General features: G+C 35.8%; 1 protein-coding gene across 2 annotated transcripts in view; it reads right to left on the bottom strand.

Annotated features, from left to right (window-relative positions):
* Positions 1-315: 315 nt before the first annotated feature.
* LOC149548012 (mitochondrial pyruvate carrier 1) overlaps positions 316-23,378 on the bottom strand; it is a 104,511-nt gene continuing 81,448 nt past the window's right edge. For both annotated transcript variants that reach the window (XM_089792032.1, XM_089792033.1), the window contains exons 4-5: positions 2,264-2,399; positions 316-724 (exon numbers count right to left, since the gene is read on the bottom strand). In XM_089792032.1, the coding sequence (XP_089648158.1) occupies positions 688-724; positions 2,264-2,399 (173 nt within the window). In that variant the 3' untranslated portion in view covers positions 316-687. The remainder of the gene's footprint in view (positions 725-2,263; positions 2,400-23,378) is intronic.

Raw genomic sequence — 23,378 nt, 5'->3', positions numbered from 1 at the left:
TAAGATATTGTAATTTTTAGGACCTTTTAAGTCGTCCAGTTTTTGCCTATAAGTGATAAGAGAAAACAAAGTTCAACCCTAATGCTATGATTTGGTCGATAATTGTGTTCACATCCTTGAATGCCAATACTATAATTATACCAAGATAAGCATCCTACTACCTTTAGTTCTTAAAATGTGAGTCCTGGAATTTTTCTGTTGGGTTCTGTCCCATCATAACACCTTCTTTGTAGATATCAATGCTACTATATCCAAAAAAATAATATTACATTGCTCACAGTGAAACTTTTCTCCAAATTTTAGTACTCGCAAAAAGGTCATAAGAAGTTTTCGCATTCAAATATTAATTTTTAATCAAATAGGACCAGATTTTCAGCACAGCTCCCTGCATTTTAATGACAAATTACAATCATCAATATTCGTGTATCCAAAATAAAATGACACTGCCCATAATATAAATTCCATCCGTTTTGATTAAGAGGCCCTGGAAAAAAGGCATTAATATTAGAGAATGAGTTGAAATGGAAATGCCAAAATGAGTTGTACCATATTGATTGCTATATTATTTGTGAGACCATAAAATTGTATATTTTGATCACTTCAATTTTATCAGATGGAATTTTTATGCCTTTCAATGCACATACCAACACTTCTATCATAACAAAAACAGGTAACAGAACAACATTTTTATTGTTTCTCAGTTCCCTCTTTCTTTGGCAGGTACCTGCAATAACAGGAATTTAAATGAACATCAATCTATGGATAAACACCAAAATATCTTTTAGAAAACATCACCTTGACAAACCTTAAACTCCTATTGTTGTGCATTTGAATTCTAATCTTGGCAACTTTTATTATTTGAAAATACCAGAGTTTCTCTGAGTTTCAGGGATGAGGAGGCAAGAAACAGAGAAAACAGAAAAATTACAGATTCTACGGTGGGATGATGAAAACCTAAAAAGAAATTGAAATTTTAAAAAAATGAAAACTTACATATAACTACTAAAAATATAAATATGAGCATATACAAATCTGTCTAAAACAAATACAATTACAATGTTGGCAAATTTTAGTCGCTCAGTTTAAGTTTGTCATGGGCACATCAAAGACATCATTTAAGTTTATACCAAAAAATTGAATGGTTTAACATTATTCCTCCCGAAAGCATAAGATAAGGATCTCTTCTTGACATTTCTGAGCAGCTTTAGTAACTCGATGTTGAGTTTAACTCCATCTGAACAATGCTCTTAGTTGGCATTTCAAAAAACACATGACCATCAATAAGATGATAACACAAGTTTGCAATGTATTTTACAATTTATTTCTGACTTCTAACCAGCAATACCATCCTGTCTATGGTATTGGTTTTGTATAGCAAAATTAATGCCAAATAGTTGATTTTTTTCAATTTATTATCCTTTTTCTTTTTCTTTCTTGACTCTGTTCTTGCAGTGTGTTGCTGGGCACACATTAACATCCCCCGTATGGTCAAGGGATGCCTGGGCAGCCCCCAGGTGATCACACTGATGCCAAGGTGCTACCAGATGTCCCCCCAAAGGTGAATTGTTCCCAGGGGCAGCCCAACAAAGAGGGTCAGGGTCTGAGCACCTGTCCCACTGTCACAAGGGCACCCCTGAAGATACCAAACCTAACTATGGCCAGAAACGATAATTTAATAGAAAATAGGGATCGACAAAAATTAGAATTGCCGATAAGTGATCATGTGATTTTCTCTCCAGGAAAAGATCGTGGATATAAAGCTGAAAGTATGTAAATTTGGTTACCATTACCCTTTGGCTTTCAGTCTCTCAGTGTAACTCAATTTCTTCTGTGCTACCTACAGATATGAGGTGCAAATTTTCAATGTTTTATAGCTATTTTGTGTAAAATAACTGGACTCGAAATAGAAAAACAATAGCTCTACAAAGAAGCACCTCAGATAAATGAGGAGAAATAAAAATACAAGTCAAAAATAGAAGGCATTCTTGTATAATAGGGGATCCACAAGAGATCTGAAATAGCATTCACATTGAATAGTAATTGAATAACCACAATACTTTGATAGCAGAAAGCTTGTGAAATGGTGAAGCTGAAAAGCACTATTCATGGATAAATTTTATACAAGGAAAAGAATAACAGCCCTGTAGATTTTCCTTCAAGATGTAGAACATTACTATATCACAATTATTTGGAAAAATTTACTGAAACTGAAAAGTGGTAATGTCCTGTATTCCTAGAAAATCTCCAAAAAGTAATTCCATACCCATTAGCAGAAGCCCATCGGGAAAGCTGATAAAGTTGCACGGTTTCATTTGAGGCATGGCAAGTCAAAAGCAGATAATTGCGTGGTTGAACCATCCAAGCAAATCTCATGAACAATCCAGAATACACACACATTGCTGCAAGACCAAAAATAGAAGACCATATCAGACTACGTATAGAGAAACAGTCAAAAATTGTATTTTTAATTTTTTTGCCAATTTTACAAGTAAAAAGGATTATAACCAAAGAGACCAGTGTATTGATGCAATTGAGGCTTTCTGCAGCCTATGCTAACACTCTGATCTGAACAGCCATTTAAACAATAGAAATCAAAGCTAAAAATTTAATCAAAAGGTAACTTCAGGGAAGAAAAATCATTGCAGACATGTTACTGAAAGAGTAAACTTGTATTCATTGTTTAGTTGTATCAGCAAATAGAAAACCGAATTTATCTCATTTGACAGAAAAGAATTAGTTCTGAGAGTATCGCAGCTAGCTCTCATAAATGGTATTTTTTGTTGGAGTAATCATTACTCAGTGTTACTGAAAGAGTAAACTTGTATTCATTGCTTAGCTGTATCAGCAAATAGAAAACCAAATTTATCTCATTTGACAGAAAAGAATTAGTTCTGAGAGTATTGCAGCTAGCTCTCATAAATGGTATTTTTTGTTGGAGTAATCATTACTCATAACTAAATAAAAGGATTATAAGTTATAACCAAAGAGACCAGTGTATTGATGCAATTGAGGCTTTCTGCAGCCTATGCTAACACTCTGATCTGGACAGCCATTTAAACAATCGGAATCAAAGCTAAAAATTTAATCAAAAGGTAACTTCAGGGAAGAAAAATCATTGCAGACGTGTTACTGAAAGAGTAAACTTGTATTCATTGCTTAATTGTATCAGCAAATAGAAAACCGAATTTATCTCATTTGACAGAAAAGAATTAGTTCTGAGAGTATTGCAGCTAGCTGTCATAAATGGTATTTTTTGTTGGAGTAATAATGAATCATAACTAAATACAAAGTTATGCAACTTTCAGTTTTGATCCCATCTTACAATAGCTCTTCCTAACCAGACTTGGCAGGTGAAATCTGCACATAGCTAGCAAAGAAAATCTATACATATTTAAACTAGAATAACTCATTAAGTAATATCCATTTATGCCTATATATGTTAAAAACTTAAAAGACAAGAATATTATAAGGGCATCCTGACTCCTCGCCAAATGAAACCAAAATTTTCAAATGCTCGCCAATCATGCTCTACATCTTCCTCTCCGCAAGAATGCGTGTATCTATGAGCTGCAAAAAAAAAAAAATATTGTTGATGCTGCAATAGCCCTTTCTAAGCCTTCAATGTGTGAGGTAACATTCCTTCACCACCAGATACAAGTGCTGAAAACCACCATTGGATGGGGAAGTATTCCTAGGAGTTTGGTGGCTTCCTAGTGTCCTAAAAAGCCCAGGGACTTAGAGACTCGGAGTGAGCATCCCCTCTTTTCAAGACTAAACAATAAACAGCCTGCTGCATTTCCCACATAATTTATTTATAAAAGAGAATATTTTAAGGGAAGTGCTAGAAACCCCTAAAATGTTAAAAGAAGAGGATTGCCAATTTGTCAAAAAATTCAACACATTTTATAACTTTTTGAAATTTTAACAGCCTTTAGTTTCTTAAGTTGCCCCACACCATCTCTTCAGGAAAAAATTGAAATCCTTGAAACCACATACCCTCATCCCACAAACACAGAGAAACTCTCTCAATTGAATTCCCAGAAGAGCCAGTCAGATGAACAATTGTGCCTGGGTTCAGCAAGAGCACCAGATAACACAATCTCCAAGGCAACCAATTTATTTTAATTTTTTAGTGGAAGCTACTCTTGGATGGGCTCAATCATATGGATGACCTATAATGCACATACCAACCACTAAAACCCAAACAGACTACTTAGCTAATGAGTAACTCCTTATTGCTGGGTGAGGGTAATCACTGATGAAGATCCAACGACAAACAAAGCAAATTATGACAGATATTAAAAAGGTCATTCCCACTAAATAAGTTTTAAAAAATATTTTAGGAAAGCTTTATTTTTACGTTACCAGGAGGCAATGTGTAGACCAAGCTTTCAGAAAATAAAAAATAGCTAATGCAGAAATCTGAACAACTGACATTAGGAGATTCTTCTAAGGACAAAACCATGAAATATATCTTGAACTGAGGTCATGATTCAGAAAATTATTGAAAGACTCGTTCTCAAGATAGCTCACAAAGAAGACAAAACTCAATATTTTTCACTAGAAATTACGATAGATCCAATTTTAGCAACCAAAGTAGTTTTAGCTTATTATTACCATTTTATTAAGTTTGTCATGCACTTCAATTATATCATTTTCTTCAAACAAACATATCGTTTATTTTTATATTTTGAAGTTGAACACCAACTAAACTATCCTTGTAACCTTTTTGGGAATCTAAAAGAGATTGCTCTTTTTAATTTTCATTTTTGTCAACAAAGAAAACTTGTAATAAATCACAATAAATTCCAGTGTCCACCTGACAGTAATGAGCTATATGGGTTTTTGTCATTTGATGAATAGGTACCAGGATTTCTATTAATTGGAGAAGTAAACATATTTACAAAAAAAGGCAGGCGGATACAAGATCACACCCTCAAGACACACAAGGCAGAGCCCAGATCAAAACATCATAAACATAAAAGCCACTAGTCAGCAAGAGCAACAGCAACAGCAGGCAAGTCCCAGTGAGCCGGCTGACCATACATGTGGGGTCCAGAGTGATATCAGTTGTTGGCTTCATCACAGGCTAGAGAAATAATCAACTCCAGCTGAGAAAACCAGTTAGAAGCATTACCTGTTGGTCACCCAAAACCACCACCATCAGGTCACCGAGATGCACTACCCTGAGGGAAGTGTGAAGCAGAATGCCAGTGAGCAGAGCTATATGGATTGTTGATTTTAGCACCACTGGCAGTATCCCTTAAAATTTCTTGGTCCAGATCTCTCCTGCTATTCTTTGTTTTCCTCTAGCTCATGCACACTTTATAAAGTCAAAGACCCAACCACCAGTGCTTACCTTAATTATGTTTATCATACTTGTCCTAAGTGTCTAGCTTGAAATTCACACTTCACATATCACATATGCCGGTAATACCAATGCTGCTTATCTAATTTCATCAACTCAATCTAATGCTTTACACTTGGTCTCTTGCTGTCCAGTTTTCTTAGCTCTGCCAATAGACCATGCCATAAAAGTCATCAAGCTCATTGTTTCCATGCACTGAATAGCCACAAATCATATCAGAATTACAATCTGCAAACTCTACATAAGGCAGAAAAGAGTATACTCAATTGTAACCCTTAAATTTTCCTTAAATGTCAACAAAAAAATCACACTTACGAATCATTCCTCTCTAATATTTATAATATAAAAGACAAGAATCTTAATAATCACCTTTGCTTAATTATTGGCTCTAGGGTTAGCAAGGACAAAACGATCAGTGAATGGTCTCAAATGTGATCAAGTGTTGAATAATCAAGTCTACCCTTCTCCAACTTCTCAAATGCAGATGTAAAAAGCAAGTAAACTGGTCACGCGGGATATTGGTGGTTGTGGCTGTGAGAATTGTAACTTGTTATTGTAAACTTCAAACAACTTTGGCATGTTCATCACTACAATGACATGACAATTCGGCTTCTCTAGTGGGCACATGAAACCTAGGCCCCATGACCTGAAAGCTTCTAGTCATTAAATGGGAGACAAAGGCAAAGAGTCTCCATTGAGTACCTTGGCTAAGGTCATTGGCTCAGAAAGATAGTCTACTAATGAAGGCGGAGCTGGTATTGTAGAAGGTCAAAGATCTAAGTCTACAAATGACCCAGTTGATAGCACAAAGGATTCACCATCAAAAATAAAAAATGATGCTTTCAAAAGGTCTCCTATCTCAAGATAAGAATGTATCAATAGTTTAAATAATTCTTTCTTATATGGTCATTGTTCTTTTGCAATTATTTTGGACACATAGCAATCAACTATAGAATGTATGCAAGAAATGATTTCAAACTTATGTGCAGGAATTCCTTTGCTCCTCTAAGGAACTACAATTTTTATAACTATGTTGCCATGTTTTGGTTACAAGGTCTAAAATTGGAAAATAAAATTTTCTAGTCAAGTTAAACACCCATTTTCTCACTCAAGTTTCAAAATGTCAGGCTTTGGCAAAACCATTTGTTTGTTGGGTTTTCAAGAGTAACCTACTAGTCAAATTTCTGAGTTTTGGCTTCGTGGTCTAGTCATGATTTTGGTATCCATTTGGGGAATTGAGTAATCAGCCAATTGGTAATCAGTCCTTGTTATAAAGTTGTTCTCTAACATTTAGTCATTAGGTCCCGTGGGGACCTGGCAAGTGGCAATTCAAGTTTCAACTTCAAGAAAATGCTTAGTGCAAAGTTTTGGGAAAATCATGTTGTGGCTCCTAAAGGAGACTGGGAACACAAGCTTGGTAAAGTATTTTCCAAAATTCCAAAGGAAAGCTAAATGAAGTCCTCCTTAAGCGAAGAGCTCCCCAAGGAAGTAGAATAGAGCAACTTTTTAAGGGACAAAGTCATTTATCAAGGGATAGAAGATTGTGATGGTCGAGAATTCATCATTCTGCCCACAAAATTTAAAAAAGGTAAAACGAAAGTGTACTAGCGTTATTATGTTATGATTTGAAGAAAATGTTGTACCCTCAAAATGGGTTAAATGTACCTATAGATATTGAATTCCAAAGAAGTGCTTTCCATAGTGAAGCATAATAAAATGATCATCGTGAAACCAAGGGGTCACCAAAAGGCCAGTAAACAAGAGAACCAAAGACAAAGGAGATCAAGTTATTAAGGGATTAAGTGCTGACATCAGGATTTGACGATGTGGAAGCCCAAACCCAAATTTTCAAACTCTATAAACTATTCATTTTTTTGCTGATGTATTATCGCCTTCTAAAGTAATGAACATTCAATGTTGAAGTGATTCATAACAAGGAATATCGTGTACAAGGTTTAGTGCATTGATTCCGCTCCTGTCATAAATCCCAAACAGCCTCAAACTGATAAGAATCTATAGAGGAGGATTGAGTTGGGGCATAATCATTACAGTGACAAATGACATTTTTGAATAGATTGGAGTTCTCAAACTACTGACACGTCCTAAAGAGACTAGGACTCAATGTTCCCCTCATGTTGCAGAGAATAGCCCTCAAATATCACAGTTATGATCATTTGAATGGCATAGACAATTAATGGAGAGAGATTAACTATACTAAATTGAGTCATTATGATTTGGGTGATTTCCACAAAAGGATCAACAACATCCCCGTACACTGCATCACACAGAAATTAGTTGAGTGGATTGATCCAGGAAGTTGATTCCCCCGTAGTTGTTCAATCTCTGGAAATCATAATGGAATGCATCGCAAGATTCGACCTTGATACTAAGAAGATAAAGAAGCCTAATGATGAAGTATTAATCACACTGGACAGGAACACAATCTAGAATTACTTTCGACTACCTGTGAGAGTGAAATTTACAAAATGGAACTCTTCTATGGTCCTCTATGCATTCATCAGTGGGAAAAAGTCACGATGGAGAAGTGTGATGTCAACCGAATGGTTTCAGACAATGCGGTCTGCTCAATCCAAGCTTCAAAAAACTCTCGACGAAACCAAACTAAAAAGAGAGATTGTGGGCATTCTAGTGCTGCTTCACAGAATAAGGGAAATGAAGAGGTCCTATAATTTGAAGACTGGTGGTTTTTCATCGTGCTAACAATTTGTGCTAGGTATATGTTACATCCCAAATTTTTGACCTAATTAAAAATAAGTTTATAGTCATTTCAATGATTAGTTAAAGCTATCAAATGTCATGATCATGTGATACGAGAAATTATAGTTAAGCGTTTATTTCATATGAAAATGGTTTGTTTAGAAAATGGTTAACTGTTTATCATGTTTACTTGTTTAGTGATAATGGTAGTTAGTCGTTATATCTAACAGTTAATGTATTCTAATGTTTGATTCAAATGGAGGAACCTATTATTATTGTGGAAAAGTTGCACTCGTGGTTGTAGGAGCAGACGAAGGGGAGAAAGCATTGCTAAATGGGATTCAAGGAATGGGGCACTATTCTAGTCAATCGTCTGATCGCCAGGTATGACTTCTAACTACCTTGATAAGGATTTAGCGACTTCACAATAGAGTACACCATTGGGTAGTGATGAGCTACTTTGTCAAACATTTAAAATCAGTAAACATCTAAATTTCTTGTTTAAAACTATTACCTCTGGTGTTCTAAGTCACCGACAATCTTATCATTAAGAGTTGTTATATAAAAATATATGATGTCACCATGATGCTCAGATGATATTTATAAATCGTACTCATTAGTGTGTGTGTGTGTTGTGCGCATGCATATACCAAAGGTATATGGTGTTAGAAATAAACAATATTTTCTCTAAATTACACATGTATATAGATGTACATAAACTTATAAGTACAATTGTAGATATAACAAAATAGCATGATGATACCTTATATTGATAATTATATAATTATATATATAATATCTTAAGAGAATAGAAACCTTTGGTAAATATAAACTTTATAAATTCCTCTTGTTGAGAGGTGGTCATCTCAAGTTGGCGCCCATCTTTCAAATCGATGAGCCTTTTAAAAAACAAAACTAATGATCTTTTAAAAACTGTTGATCTTGAAACCGACAACGTGGTACCGAGTTGGGGAGCTACAAGACTCTGCGGCTACAAATGTATGAGGATGGTATTCCATTATGCTCATAGCATCAAACCAGCTGATACTGAAAACTACCTTCTATTCTTCTCGATTCTTCTCTCACATATTCCACTAGAAATCGGGTCGTCAGAACCACACAGTGGCGGTATCATACAAAGCTGGTTTTCAAATCAATCATTGATTTATTTCACTCAGGTTATGTTTTCCCACCAATCTAAGTTTTCCATTTCAGCATCTTGGCTATTGGAATCTATTTACGGCTGCAATAAAAACGCTTCTATCAAGTGTAACAAACGGTTTTTTCATATCGAAAACGAAGACAGTTTATATAAAGATTACCCAACATTCATTGATAGATAACTGAAAATCCTATTCATATGACATTAATTGTTTTACCGATCAACTAGAATAGCCATAACCATATCAATGATCATCTGAAAATAACTAGTTTAACGACTAATTGAAGATAACTGTATTTAGGATCAACTGAAAATAACTAGATTAATGATCAACTGAAAATAATTGTATTTATGATCAACTTGAAATAACTAGATTAACGATCAACTAAAAATAATTATATTTATGATCATTTGTAAATAACTAAATTAATGATCATCGATCCTTTCTTCATACAAGTAGGTAAATGCTTAACAAGAAAAGAAAAAAGAAAATACAAAAATCATCCGGAGAATCTTTCGCTGGTTGTGCAAGCCTCGGCTTTGGTAAGGGGAGAAGCATTGACATAGGCTTAACCTCCCAACCTCGGACCATACTTATCCCCACACAATCTATTGAATTAGAAAGGCCCTCCCTACCGCAAGATCGGGCTTGGAATGTTCTCAGTCTAGCCACCTAAGCATCCTAGTGTTTAGAATGTCCGCATAGTTATGAAACGGACATGCTTGCATAACTAGTGCCACTAACATCAAGTGTTCATTAGATGGAAAATATGCCTTTAAACTACCTTGGTCAAGGATTTATGATGGGATCAATGACCCAATCACCATCGCTCGACTTGACAACAGGTTACATTATTAGGGACAAGCATAAGCTATTAAGTAAGATTTATTTATTTTGTTTTAAAGTATCAAGTCTGATTTTACTCTCTTATCCTTGCAAGATTTCATCTCACCTTTTCCATGGCTTAACAGCCAGTGAGTCCTAGGTGTTCGGAAATTCAAAGCATCCAGCGCTTATTGATTCATGAATATTGCAATCTTCCAGCATTTCACGATCTTCTTTTAAAGAAAGAAACTTGCATAAATATTTATCAGCCGACTTTAAAATCTATTGGCATATAGTTTATGAATCCATGCTATAACACATCAATATGCTTATTGCTAAGCAACTCTCTAGAGTTATTTAGTTATAAGTGATGGTACACTACAGCTACAGCTATGGAAATCACTTGTAAAAAAAAAATAACATGGGAATAACATGAACTGGAATGGTTTTCACATGACCTGATATAAGTTTGGGTCTATCCTGGAGTATTGCAAATTGTCTTGGTAACCAGCTCTCCTTCAATTGCTATGGACGTATCCAAAATGCAGAGATACTTAGACTTCAATGTGATCATAACACATACGGCAGAGTTTTTATGGCACTGCTTGTGAATGGAAAGTGCAGATTGGGATAGCAGAGAATTTGGCACAAGAAATATATGAAAGTCGGGTGTCATGAAGGGCGGAGAGAATACTGGAAAACATAGCAAAACAAAGATAGTCGGGTGTATGAAATATGATGTCTGCCTCTTCTCACGGCTTCCATTTTAAAAGAACAAATTGTGACTTCTTGGCTTCCGCAAGTTAAAAGATTATTTGTCAATTTATCATGCCAAGTGTTTAATTGGTTAAAAGCAAAGAAATATTAAAAATGGAAATAGAGTTGGAAGATTATAATTTGAATATTATTATAATTCGAATGTTATTATATTTTGAATATTATTATAATTTTATATTTATATATGTACATGTAAATATATTAATGAGGTGACATCATTTTATAAAATTATTATAATATAATGGTGCCATTTCATTTTTACATCTATATGTACGTATATACATATATATTATAATAATATGGTGAAAGATCATTTAAAATCCTTTGAGGTACGTTTTATATTTTAACTCAATTATTTAATGTTTCTCAAATTATTTATTTAAATAGCTCATGCGGTTCCCACAAATGTATCATGTGTTCGAGTTGTTAAGTCCTTACCAAATAAGTTTAAGGTCATACCTGTCAATACTGTTAACTAAACTAAGCAAGCATATCATTCCGATGATCCCGTTTTGCAATGCTTCCCCCCCTTTCATCTTCTCTTGCAATCACCCATGAAAACACTTCCGCCATAATAACAATTCCATAATAATTTTCATATAAACATTTAAAAGACTTTAAATTATTAATCATAATTCCAAAATCAAGCAACTGCTAACATCATATAACAGTTAATGGTTAGCGACCATCTTCATTAAGGGCCCATTTGGCTTCGGGAATAGGAATAGCTATTCTAGAATACGTATTATGGAATAGAAAATGGGGTTACGTATTCCTATTCTCTATTTGGTTCAGCCAATATTTGATGGGGAATTCGCGGACCCCAAAATTTATGTTTTCTACAATAAATAAAAGTGGAATAGGAATACGTATTCCAATAACACCTATTTGGGTGGAATTGCAAAACCTCATTTTTGGGCCAAAATTGGAATACGTATTCCTATTTTACTTCGTATTCCAATTCTAATTTGGTGCATCCAAACAAAGAATTGAAAATTTTAAGAATTTACATATGCCTATTCCGCTTGTATTCTCGCTGCCAAATGGGCCCTAACAGTTAATACAACGGGTATAAATAACTACCTACTTCACATGATCATGAAAGAAAAATTCGTTAAATCCAGCAGTTATAAGCAAGTTTAAAATTAGGTCAAAAATTTGAGATGTAACATCAAGCATGATATTATGTACATCTCTAAGGCTCAATATGCAAAGGGCCTCATACATTTCTTTTTTCTGTAATCAAATTACTTTCTTCAAGAGAGTTCTGTAACAAAATCTGATTTTAAATCATGATATACTAATATACATGCCAATACTCGTTGTATACCAATTTTGGAAATTGATCAAATAAAACATGTGATAAGATCTTAGTATGAAGTGATAATCTTCGAGGACTCGCCCAAGGCTAGTTAAGCCAATGACAAAGGGTGGAGAGGAGAGGATTCCTGCAAAAGAAAGAAACAACACGCTCAGAACTTCCATATATGAACATTAAATTTTTAAGATGGTTATTAAAAATCAAGTCAGCTCATGATTGTCTAATTTTACTCTTTTGTCAAGTCGAGCAGTGGTGATCGGGTATTTGATGCCCATCTAAATCCTTGCCCAAGGTTGATTAGAGGCATGCTTGCCTATTTTTTATCACAAGATGTCGATGGTGCCAACTATTCAGGTATGCTTGCCTACTGCTGAGTGAACACTCTAAACACTAATAAGCTTGGATGGTTGGACTGTAGTGCCCCAAGCCTAACCCGGGGTAGGGAGGGCCTTTCTTGCTAAAAGATTGTGTGGGGATTTTATAAGGTCTATGGTTGGGAGGTTAAGCCTAAGTCAATGCTTCTCCTCTTCTCTAAGAGTTGAGGCTTGATCAACACAATGACAGTTATTTCAATTACATGTATGAAATCTGAATCTTATCTATCTCCTTGTTAATTTATCAGCATAGATTTCATTTCTAGTTTCCTTTCAAATAAATATATATGGCTTAGATTAGAATTGTCAGTTCTTTTCAAATGATTATACATGGGTTGGAATACATTATCTTTAGCTGTAGACTTATCATGATAATATTTTATTGATGTAGATATATGCGCATTTCCTCTATGTGATCATTTAACGATTATAATATCTAGGGCACAACTTTTCTATATATATATATTATAGGGCAAATACTTTGAGACCTAACCCTAGGGCAAAATCATCTATTTTTAACTTTGGGAAAATTGGCATGTTATAGTATAGATATATTGATTGGACACAACTCCTCAGTGACAGGATATCCTAGATGATTAGGACTGTGGAGCATTCCTCTTCTTTCTTTATGTCGTCATACATTATCTTTTCACTAGTGTACACCCAAAATTATCCTAGGTTGCTTATGTTGAAAACTTTAAAGAAGGCAACCAGATGTATGATTTCTACCCCTATCTACAATTACGCAAGAGTTGAGCACACTTCATAAAGGTGAACAACGCCTTCACCAAGAAGTTATGTCAGGAATTGCAAGGATGTCCTGAGTCAAGATGTCCTAAGTAGAGAATCTCCCATGCAGCTATCATAAAAATTATGAGTTTTCATAGCTATTTTACCCAATATCTGACCTTCAGATATTTTAGGATAGGTGCATTTGATGATTTCCTCTATAAGTAGTCAAGGTACCCAAATGTCACACAATGCAAGGCAGGAGAATCCCCAAAGGATATGTCCTAGCCCCCAGCAAATAACCACACAGCGGAAGATAAATAATAACATTGATATTTTGATCCACAATAATGCCAATTGTCATAATAGAATTATAAAATTTACATCCAATGTGCCCAACTGTAAGGCCTTCTAGGTTACAGCCAAATAGATAAGCAATTACAATAGTAATTTTGCAAGACCTCTCAAGATCCAAACCCTAGCTAGTCCAAATCCACAATTTGGTAGAGAACTCCAAGAAGAATCTAAACTTCTGCTCGCAAACCACCAAGCAACCTCCTTGTTTCCCAAGCCACAGCTACTAGCTCTACTAACAAACTTCGCTCTCTTAGATACTCCATCTCCTCTATGCTGGATGAATGATGAATAATGACTCTAGACTCCACCAGACCCTCTACTTATACCCAACTAAGCCACAAGTCAGCTCGCAACAGACATTAAATAAGAATTGTTATTCATCATGTTTGTTGCGGTTAACACGCAATACAACCACACGAAATAACTAAATACTTAAGACAAGCCCTAAGTTTACAATGCATAACTAATTCATATGACCTAATAAAAATACACACACTTAGACATAGGTCTACACACATCCCAATGATCGATCCATGTCACGATCATACGCTATGAATATTAAATGCACCAAGTCAACCAATCCAATTCCGCAAGAACTCCATACGCTGCTCCAAACTGCCAAGCGTCAGCAAAACTCCAAGCATTGCCAAGCAATGTAATATAAGTCGAGCAACCTAGTAAAAGTTGAGCAACACACATCGAGAAATAGTGTATGTCGACCTCCTAATACAACTCAAGAACTGCTCAATAGCGACCGAGCATCAACCCTCCTATGACCGAGTCCTCCAACTCCAAGGTCAAAACAACTCCAGCATATAGGATTGCCCACTTCCCCAAGATGCTCCTACATTAGACACCCCATGTGAGAAAAATATGTTCTTAGAGGTTGGGAGGACATCTTGCGGGATTCAACGCATAAATTCCGAACTAGTTCTTCACATACATGTCCACCATATCAACTTGCACACTCTTGCCTTTATTCCACTTCTACAAATCCTTTCCAACAACAATCACATGGTTTCTCTGCTTCTGTACATCCTTTCTAGGTGTAACACAGGTTTGCTTTCTATACTGATCTCTAACACTCTCAAAATCCTTCAGCTCAACTTGGCTCCCAAAACTTGGGTTCCTCCAACCGAGTTCTTCATTCTACAAAGCAATCAATGAAAACTTTCTGCTACCTTTCTCAATTGTAAATACATTCTTCACACAATCATGCATAGCCCTACAATCACACTGCCAAGGTCTACCGAGCAATATGAGGCAGCTACTCATGTCCACAACATCATACAACACTTGATCCTTATACTACCCAATCTAAAAAATCAAGAATTACTCCCTCACTTCCAAAGCATGTTCATCTTGTAACCAACCAATCCTATAAAGACACAAATGTCTCACTCTTTTCAAATCAAGCTTTTGAACCATCTCTCAGCAACAAGGTTATCAGTACTACCACCATCCACAATAATATTGCAAATTTTACTAGCAGACTTGCAACGAGTCTTGAACAAATTACTCCTTTGAAAAGGTTCCAATATCCTTTTACCCAACAGTACTTGTCAAGCCAGAAAGTTCTCTCCTTCCCTCTTAGGTTCATTGATCGAGTCTTTGCCTCATTCACAACAACTCTTCTATCACCAGCCTTCTAGGAACCATTCATGAGCTCTATGTCCTTCACCACAACGAAAACAATTACCTTTAAAGGAAACCTTACCCATCCTCTTCCTCTACTCAATAGGTTTTGGTTCACTTTTTGCCGTTTGTTTATCCTTTGCCAAGTGATCTTGCTTCTCCTTCCCACAAGAACTACCTTGATTTCTCCTCTTCAACTTATCTTCTGTCTTCAGAGCATACTGAGAAGCTAAGTCACAAGGTTTGAATTCGACTTTAAGTTTGAGTTCGGCAACTATGAAGTTCGGATGAAGTTCAAGTCGAAAAAATCAAAAAAAAATTCGATATTAAATTCGCCTTATGTAATTTTTTAAAAAAAATTTATATATCTTTCTATATAATCTTTATAACAAAATAAAACGATAATAAATATAATCTTAACTAATAAAATAAAACTATAACATTACAAAATAAAAAATAAATAAATACAATAATAATAAATAAAGTAATAATCATAAATAAACATAGAAAACATCAATATTGTACATTAAAAATAAATACATATACATCAAATATGCACTTACAAATGTTTTCCTACAATAATTTTTTTTTGAATGGTTGATAACAAATAATAATAAAATAACATTTCATATTTATTTTTATAATCTTATTAAATAATGAAACCTAATAATAAGAACATTTAATATTAAAATCTTAGAATAATAATAACATTTAGATTTGAAAAATTTGGTAACAATAACAGCCGACATCCAAACCTAATAATAAAAATAAAACTAATTATAAATATCTTATATTAGGCGACCAAAATGTAGATGCAAGCATAAATGCAGACACAATTGCAGAGGAAAATGCAACGCAATCAGCAGACAAAAAATGGGGCAGCAGACGAAAATGGAGGAGATACCAGACACGACCTTTAAGTCTCAAAACGAAATCTTCAGGTGCAACCTTCAGACGCAATTTCCAGCGACCATTAGTTTGCCCTTCAATGACCATCAGTTTGCCCTAGCCAAGCTTCACAGTGTTGCATTTTTAGCAGACAATGGCATTATTTTACCTTTTTTGGGGGCAGAAAACCCTAAAAAACACCTGAATATTATATGAATTCATGCAAAACAACAAGAAAATAGTTGCATATGAACTTAATAACGAACTTGAACGATTTTTTTACATTTTTTATGGGTTCAACGAATTTCGAACCTGAAGCCAAAAATTCAGCGAACCCTATGACACAACTAACAAGCATCCTCAATCGAATCAATCTTCAGCATACCAATCTCATCCTAAGTATTGAATCTCAAGCCATTAATATACCTAGCCACCTTCTCCTTAGAGAAATCTTTATGTCTAGAGTGAATAGTCAACCAACTCCTCATTATAATCCTTCACAGACATATCCTTTTGCTTCAGATTTTGCAATCTCTTAAACAACTCAAGTTCATAATCAGCTAGAATGAACTTCGCCTTCAACTTAGTCACCATCAATCTCTAGCGAGTGATCTTCATTTCACCCTCTTCTTCTCCATCTCGTTGCAATTCTTTCCACTATAAAGTAGCATGCCCTTCAATTTAGTCTATGCCAACCTCACTCTAAGTGGATCTCCAATATCCTCTAACTCAAAGTAATCTTCCAATTCACCAATCCAATCAATCAGGTCTTTAGGATTCAAAGTACCCAAAAAATTAGAAACATCCATCTTGTGCTTCAACTTTAGCTAAGATCCAGATCTATCCAATTGATTGACCCTATTTTCCGTAGGTCTCTCCATTCAATCAGTTTTGTCTTCACCACTAGTTCTTGCAACTTCAAAGTCTTTAGGAGCTTCCTCATATCCATCTTTGATACCCACATTCCTAGGTACAAGAACAATAGCTCTCATGATTTCATTCTTCATCAACTCCACCTTTGATCTGAAATTTGTTTTAACCTTCTCTGAGGTCCTTGCTTCAACAACATCACAAAGATCGTCAATCGCCCTAGCGTCCAATCTTCTTGGAGGCATCTTCCAAGATCTTCATAAAACCTCAACAACAAATCCACAAGATCAACCCGCTCTGATAATCTCCAACCAAATCAAACCTTCGCTTTGATTCAACCTGACGCAGTGCAAGGCAGGAGAATCCTCAAAGGAGATGTCCTAGCCCCTAGCAAATAACCACACAACGGAAGATAAATAATAACATTGATAATTTGATTCACAATTATGCCAATTCTCATAATAGAATCATAAAATTTACATCCAAAATGCCCTACTATAAGGCCTTCTAGGTTATGGCCAAATACATAATCAATTACAATAGTAATTCTGCAAGACCTTGCAAGATCCAAACCCTAGCTAGTCCAAATCCACAATCTGGTAGAGAACTCCAAGAAGAATCTGAACTTGTGCTCACAAGCCACCAAGCAACCTCCCTGTTTCCCAAGCCACAACTACTAGCTCCACTAACAAACTGCACTCTCTCAACTACTCCATCTTCTCTATGCTAGATGAATGATGAATAATGAATCTAGACTCCACCAATCCCTCTACTTATACCCAACTACGCCACAAGTCGGCCTAGTAAGTTACAAATTAAAATAAACCCTCACATTAAATACATATTCAAGCCACAAGTCGGCTTGCAACAGACATTAAATAAGAATTGTTATCACAATTAACGCACGATACAACCATGTGAAATAACTAAATACTTAGGACAAGCCCCAAGTTTACAATGCATAACTAATGCATATGACCCCATACGAATACGTACACTTAGACATAGGTCCACAAACATCCCAATTATCGATCCACATCACTATCATATGCTACACAAATTAAATGCACCAAGTGGACCAATCCAATCTGCAAGTACTCCATATGATGCACCACACTACTGAGCATTAGCAAAACTCCAAGCATCACCGAGAAACGATACATGCCGATCAATGTAATATAAGCCAAGTAATGTAGAATAAGCCGAGCAACCCTAGTATAACTTGTGCAACACACATATCAAGCAACATAGTGTATGTCGAGCTCCGAATACTACAACTCAAGAACTGCTCTACAACTGAGACCTCCAACTCCAAGGTCGAAACAACTCCCAACATTTAGGATTGCCAACTTCCCCATGATGCTCCTGCATCAAAATGATAAGATGATATTTTTAGAGTTGTGTAGGCAAATTATTGAGGTTAACTCGAGGTGAGATGAGTGGCATAAGGTCCAAATCCAATTTCCTATCTTAGTTGGAGCATATTCATGTGTATCCAGCTCTCATACTTTAAATATGATTAAAACTACAAATGCTAGACAGCCTTTTCAGAAGTATATGAGCTGTTGAGGCCTCATTTCTTATCATGTGAATTTTGGTAAAGATAACCTACAATTAAGACTAGCATATCGTAATGACCCCACATTAGAAGATTTATCGGCAAACTGTATAGAAGACCTAGACATGATAGAGGTCTTGGTCACACCTCATAGTTGATCAAGTTAAATTGTATGGTGTTAGGATTTATGTTGAGTATTTAACTGATGATAGGTCAGACCTACAACCAGCCCATTATGTAGACAAAAAAGGGCACTCTCAAGCTTGTGTCATTTGACGGACCAGAAATTGATGATTTTGATACAAGGATGGCTCCCATATTGAAAAGAACCAGAGACTGGGTGGAATGGAAGAGAGCAAACAAAAAGAAGTCTAGATCCTCCCTCTTTAACTCCTACTCAAAACTCCTCAGCAGCCCCAACTAGATCTGCAATAGTGGTTGCGCCTGTTTAAGCTTCTTCACGAGCTGCAGGAAGAGGTGATCAACCTCTTGAGAAGAATTAAGGCATTCTAGCTACTTGTGGAAGCAGACCCATTCTAAATATCAGCCCATTGCCACAAGAGTAACCAGAGAAGAAAGAGATTGAAAGGCAAGTTATAGACTTGCAGGTAGAACCTCCCAAGCAACCACTGGAAGGGCATCTTGAGGATTTGCAAGAGGAGCAGCCACTGAAATCGCAGGAAGATACAGAGAAGGCTCTTATCAGCTCCATTCCTCCCAAGCTACCCAAGTTCCTCTTTGCCTCTAGTCAGCAGGATACTCCTATAGTGAGGAAGTTATTTGATATAGATAGTTTCATGTCGGCTTCCGAAGTTAGCAACTTCCTCATGGTTTGAACAAACCATTGAGAAAAAGAGAAAGCGATAAAAAGACAGTGTTCCCCCTTGGGATTTGATTTCCCAGATTGTGAAGAGGCGGCTAGCAAAGGCACAGAGAAGTAGAAAAGCAAAAAGGCCACATAAGCCTTTTTCCTATTTTATTTTTAGCATGCTTAGTAGTTTTCATGAACATTTGTCACTATTTTACTGTTGTTATTTTCAAGAGACTCATTTTGTAACCATGTGGGGTAGGCAAAGGGACTATTTATTATGCTTTCAAACTCTTTAGAAATGATCGACAGTTTTTGTTCTATCTTTCCCCTGTTGCTGTAACAATTGAGTGAGTCTCAAAGACTAAATGAAGACTGTTGTCCGTAATTAGACTAAATGTTTACTATTGATGGAACGAATAGATGATGAATGCAGTCAATTAATTACAGGGTCATCAAACTGTGTTTTTTTGTGAGTTTGTAGTTATGAAATGATCTGAGATTCAAAACTGGTTACATTTTTGCATATTCATATCATTCAGCAATTTAATTTTCATTCTTTAGTGCGTCGTATGTATGATTTTACAGTGGTGGAATTATATATACAAAGGTAAATTAAAGGCAGTGACCGAGTTTTATTTTCATAGTTGTGAGAAATAATGCAGTTCATATCATATACAATTTATAATTCTCATGGGTATGTCATGGCTATGAGCATCCATTAATTGCCTCTACTGGCTCTCTGGTTAAGAGCACCCATTTTATATGCAAAAAACAAAACAAAAATCATTGTAAATCATTCACAGGGAGCTGCACCTGTAAAATTCAGAGAATAAATTATTAAAAGGTTATAGCAGTTTGTTCAACTGTTGGTGGTGGAAAGGCTTTGACGAGGGTTTGAGTCAATATCAATAAGTTAAACCAATCTGTTAACCAACAAACTGTAATAACTTTGGCTTGGTTGCACTATAAGAATTTGTAAAAGTGGAATGGCGGATATCTCTAAACAGAAAAACAAGAAGGTTAGAAAGAGAACAGAGCAAAGGAGATTGCTGAGGTTTGGAGGAAGTACAAAAAAAATTTAGAGGAATTCTTAATTGTGCAAATAGCCCTTTATGCACAAAATGAAAAAGACATATTGTATAGTGTTGGTGGTTGTTCTAGGCATATAACCGAAGACAAGAGCAAGTTTCTCCTTCTCAAAAGCACTAATGGAAGTAAGGTACGATTTGGTGGTAATACATCTACAAAAATCAAAGGTAAAGGTATCTTGTGTTAGATGATGGTGAGAACACAGTTAGAGAATGTTTTATTTGTAGAAGGTCTGAAACACAATCTATTAAGTGTGAGTCAATTGTGTAATCAAGGACACAATTTAATTTCATTTCAGATTGTGGTGAAATTAGAAAAGTTGATAAACATATTGCTGATAGTAGGGCTGCTAACAATCTATACATTCTTGATGATATCAAAAGTGAGAAGTTGGGAGTGATTACACTTCATCCTTAAATTGTAGTTTGGACTTAGGGGGAGTTTCCATTGTAATTGTTGTATTCTTTCAGTCCCATTTCAATTATTCAGGTTGGTATTAGTCATTGATGTCAAAGGGGGACTAGTCAATTAGGGCAAGTAGTAAACTGGGTGGAGCAGCAAATCAAGAGGGGCATCATTATTTCAAAGCAATTTTGGTTGCAGATGGAGTTGCCATCTAAGACAAGGAGGAGATTGTTCAATAGTTTTTCATTAATCAAAGGCTGGTGATCAAGGTCATATAAATTTTGCACAGTTACTCAATGTAACAAGCAGTGTTACGGGGAGACTCGTCACCCCCTTAGGAAACCTGTCTCGGAGACATTTTTGCATCTCCGGAAACGTCAAAAAAGGTTGGAGACATCATGACAAAGTCTTCTGGAGTCTCGAAGTCTTTGAATCCAAAAAGTGAAGTCTCCCCAAAATCTCCTAATTTTAAAAATAAGTAAAATATAATATTAAATTATTTTATGTATTTTGGACCTCATTTTAATGTTTTTAATGCAAAAATGAAAACCAATGAAAATTAAAATGATTAAATCATTTTAATCATTTTAATATTTTATTTAATAACTTAGAATACTTTAGAAACACTTTTAATTTATTTATTATGAGGATTCTGATTTTGAAAATTCAGACCAGCAATCTGAAAATGAGGAATCAATTGAAGAAAAGGAACGCACGGATGATATAGGTGATGAGAAGATTGAGGGTAGAGTTAAGGAGGCCCGTCTCACTAGTGTACAACAAGAGGGATCATTCGGGATGAGAAGGGGTATTGGCTGGTCAACGAGTTATTACTTTGCTTGATACAAGTGCTACTCCCAATTTTATTGATTCCAAATTGATTGAGAGGCGTGGGATATAGACAGAGCAGTTTGAGGGTCTGAGAGTAAGGGTAGCTAATGGCTACATCCTCAAATGTGACAGGAAGATTACAAGTCTGCCCCTAAAGATCAACAATTTTGATTTCAAAGCAGATTTTTATGTTGTTAACATGGGTGATACAAATTTAGTTCTTGGCATAACTTGGTTACATGATATAGGGGAGTTCACTCTCAATTTGAGAGATATGGAGATGAGGTTTCAGTCAAAAGGGAAGACCCATATACTTAAGGTCATTTGTGATAGTGGGTTTAGGATGATGTCTTGTAAATGCATGGAGAGCTTGTTGAGACATGACCAAGTTGAGTGGGCAGCACATTGCACTTTAATGCCATCATAGGAGCAACAAAAATCATAATATCACCCAGACATACAGGAATTGAGGATTAAGCACTACAAGGTTTTCAGTGAAATACAACCAGGTAGACCTCCAAATAGAGGTATTGAGCATATTATTGAGTTAGAGGAGGGTGTTAAACCCATCATGATCACACCCTACAGGCATCCAAAGAGAATGAGAAAACCATCAAGGAACTACTTGCTATGAGGCACATTAGACCAAGTCTCCTTTCGCTTCTTCTGTGGTTTTGGTGAAGAAGAAGGATGGTACTCTTAGGATGTGCATAGATTACAGGGTCCTAAACAAGAAGACTATCAAAAATAGGTATCCCATCCCATGGATTGATGAGTTATTAGATGAGCTACATGGAGCATGTTTCTTCTCCAAAATTGATTTGAGATTAGGCTATCATTAGATCCGAGTCAGAGAGCAAGATATAGAGAAGACGACATTCAAGTGTCATTGTGGCCATTTTGAGTATGAAGTTATGCCATTTGGGCTAACTAATGCTCCAGCTACTTTTCAGTCCACAATGAACAGAGTTTTTCATCATCAGTTGATGAAATTTGTATTAGTCTTCTTTGATGACATCTTGGTGTATAGTACGACATGGGATGAGCATTAGCGACACTTGGACACTATGTTGAGCATTATAAGCAAAGAGTCTTTGTATGCAAAAGAATCAAAGTATGATTTGGGATTATCAGAGTTATTATATCTAGGTCACATTATTAGTGCTCAGAGAGTACGCATGGATCCCGAAAAGATTCGTGCTATTATTGAGTGACCTACTCCAGTAAACCTAACACAGTTGAGAGGATTTTTGGGGTTGTGTGGGTTCTACAGGAGGTTTGTTAGTGGATATTTCAGGCATGCAACACCTTGACGGACTTGATGAGAAAGGGGGCTTTCTTATGGACTCTTGAGGCATAGGAGTGTTTTGATAAATTCAAAGAGTTGATGACTTCTTGTTCAGTGCTAGCATTACTAGATTTTAGCAAACCTTTTGAGTTGCATTGTGATGCATCTGGCGAAGGTGTTGGAGCGGTGTTTATGCAGGACAAACACCCAATTGCTTATGAGAGTAGGAAGCTCAAGGGCTCGTAGCTTCAGCATTTATGATAAGGAAATGTTGGCCATAATGCATGCTTTGGCAAAATTCAAGCAGTATTTAGTGGGTAGCGAATTCAGCATAAAAACTGACCACAATAGCCGGAAACATTTCTAGGGGC

This window comes from Cupressus sempervirens, chromosome 7 (assembly GCF_028749045.1).
Source record: "Cupressus sempervirens isolate cs-2001-9-10 chromosome 7, ASM2874904v1, whole genome shotgun sequence".
Classification (NCBI taxonomy): Eukaryota; Viridiplantae; Streptophyta; class Pinopsida; order Cupressales; family Cupressaceae; genus Cupressus; species Cupressus sempervirens.
The sequence above is the reverse complement of the archived record's forward strand: the minus strand, read 5'-3'. Positions and strand labels throughout refer to the sequence as shown.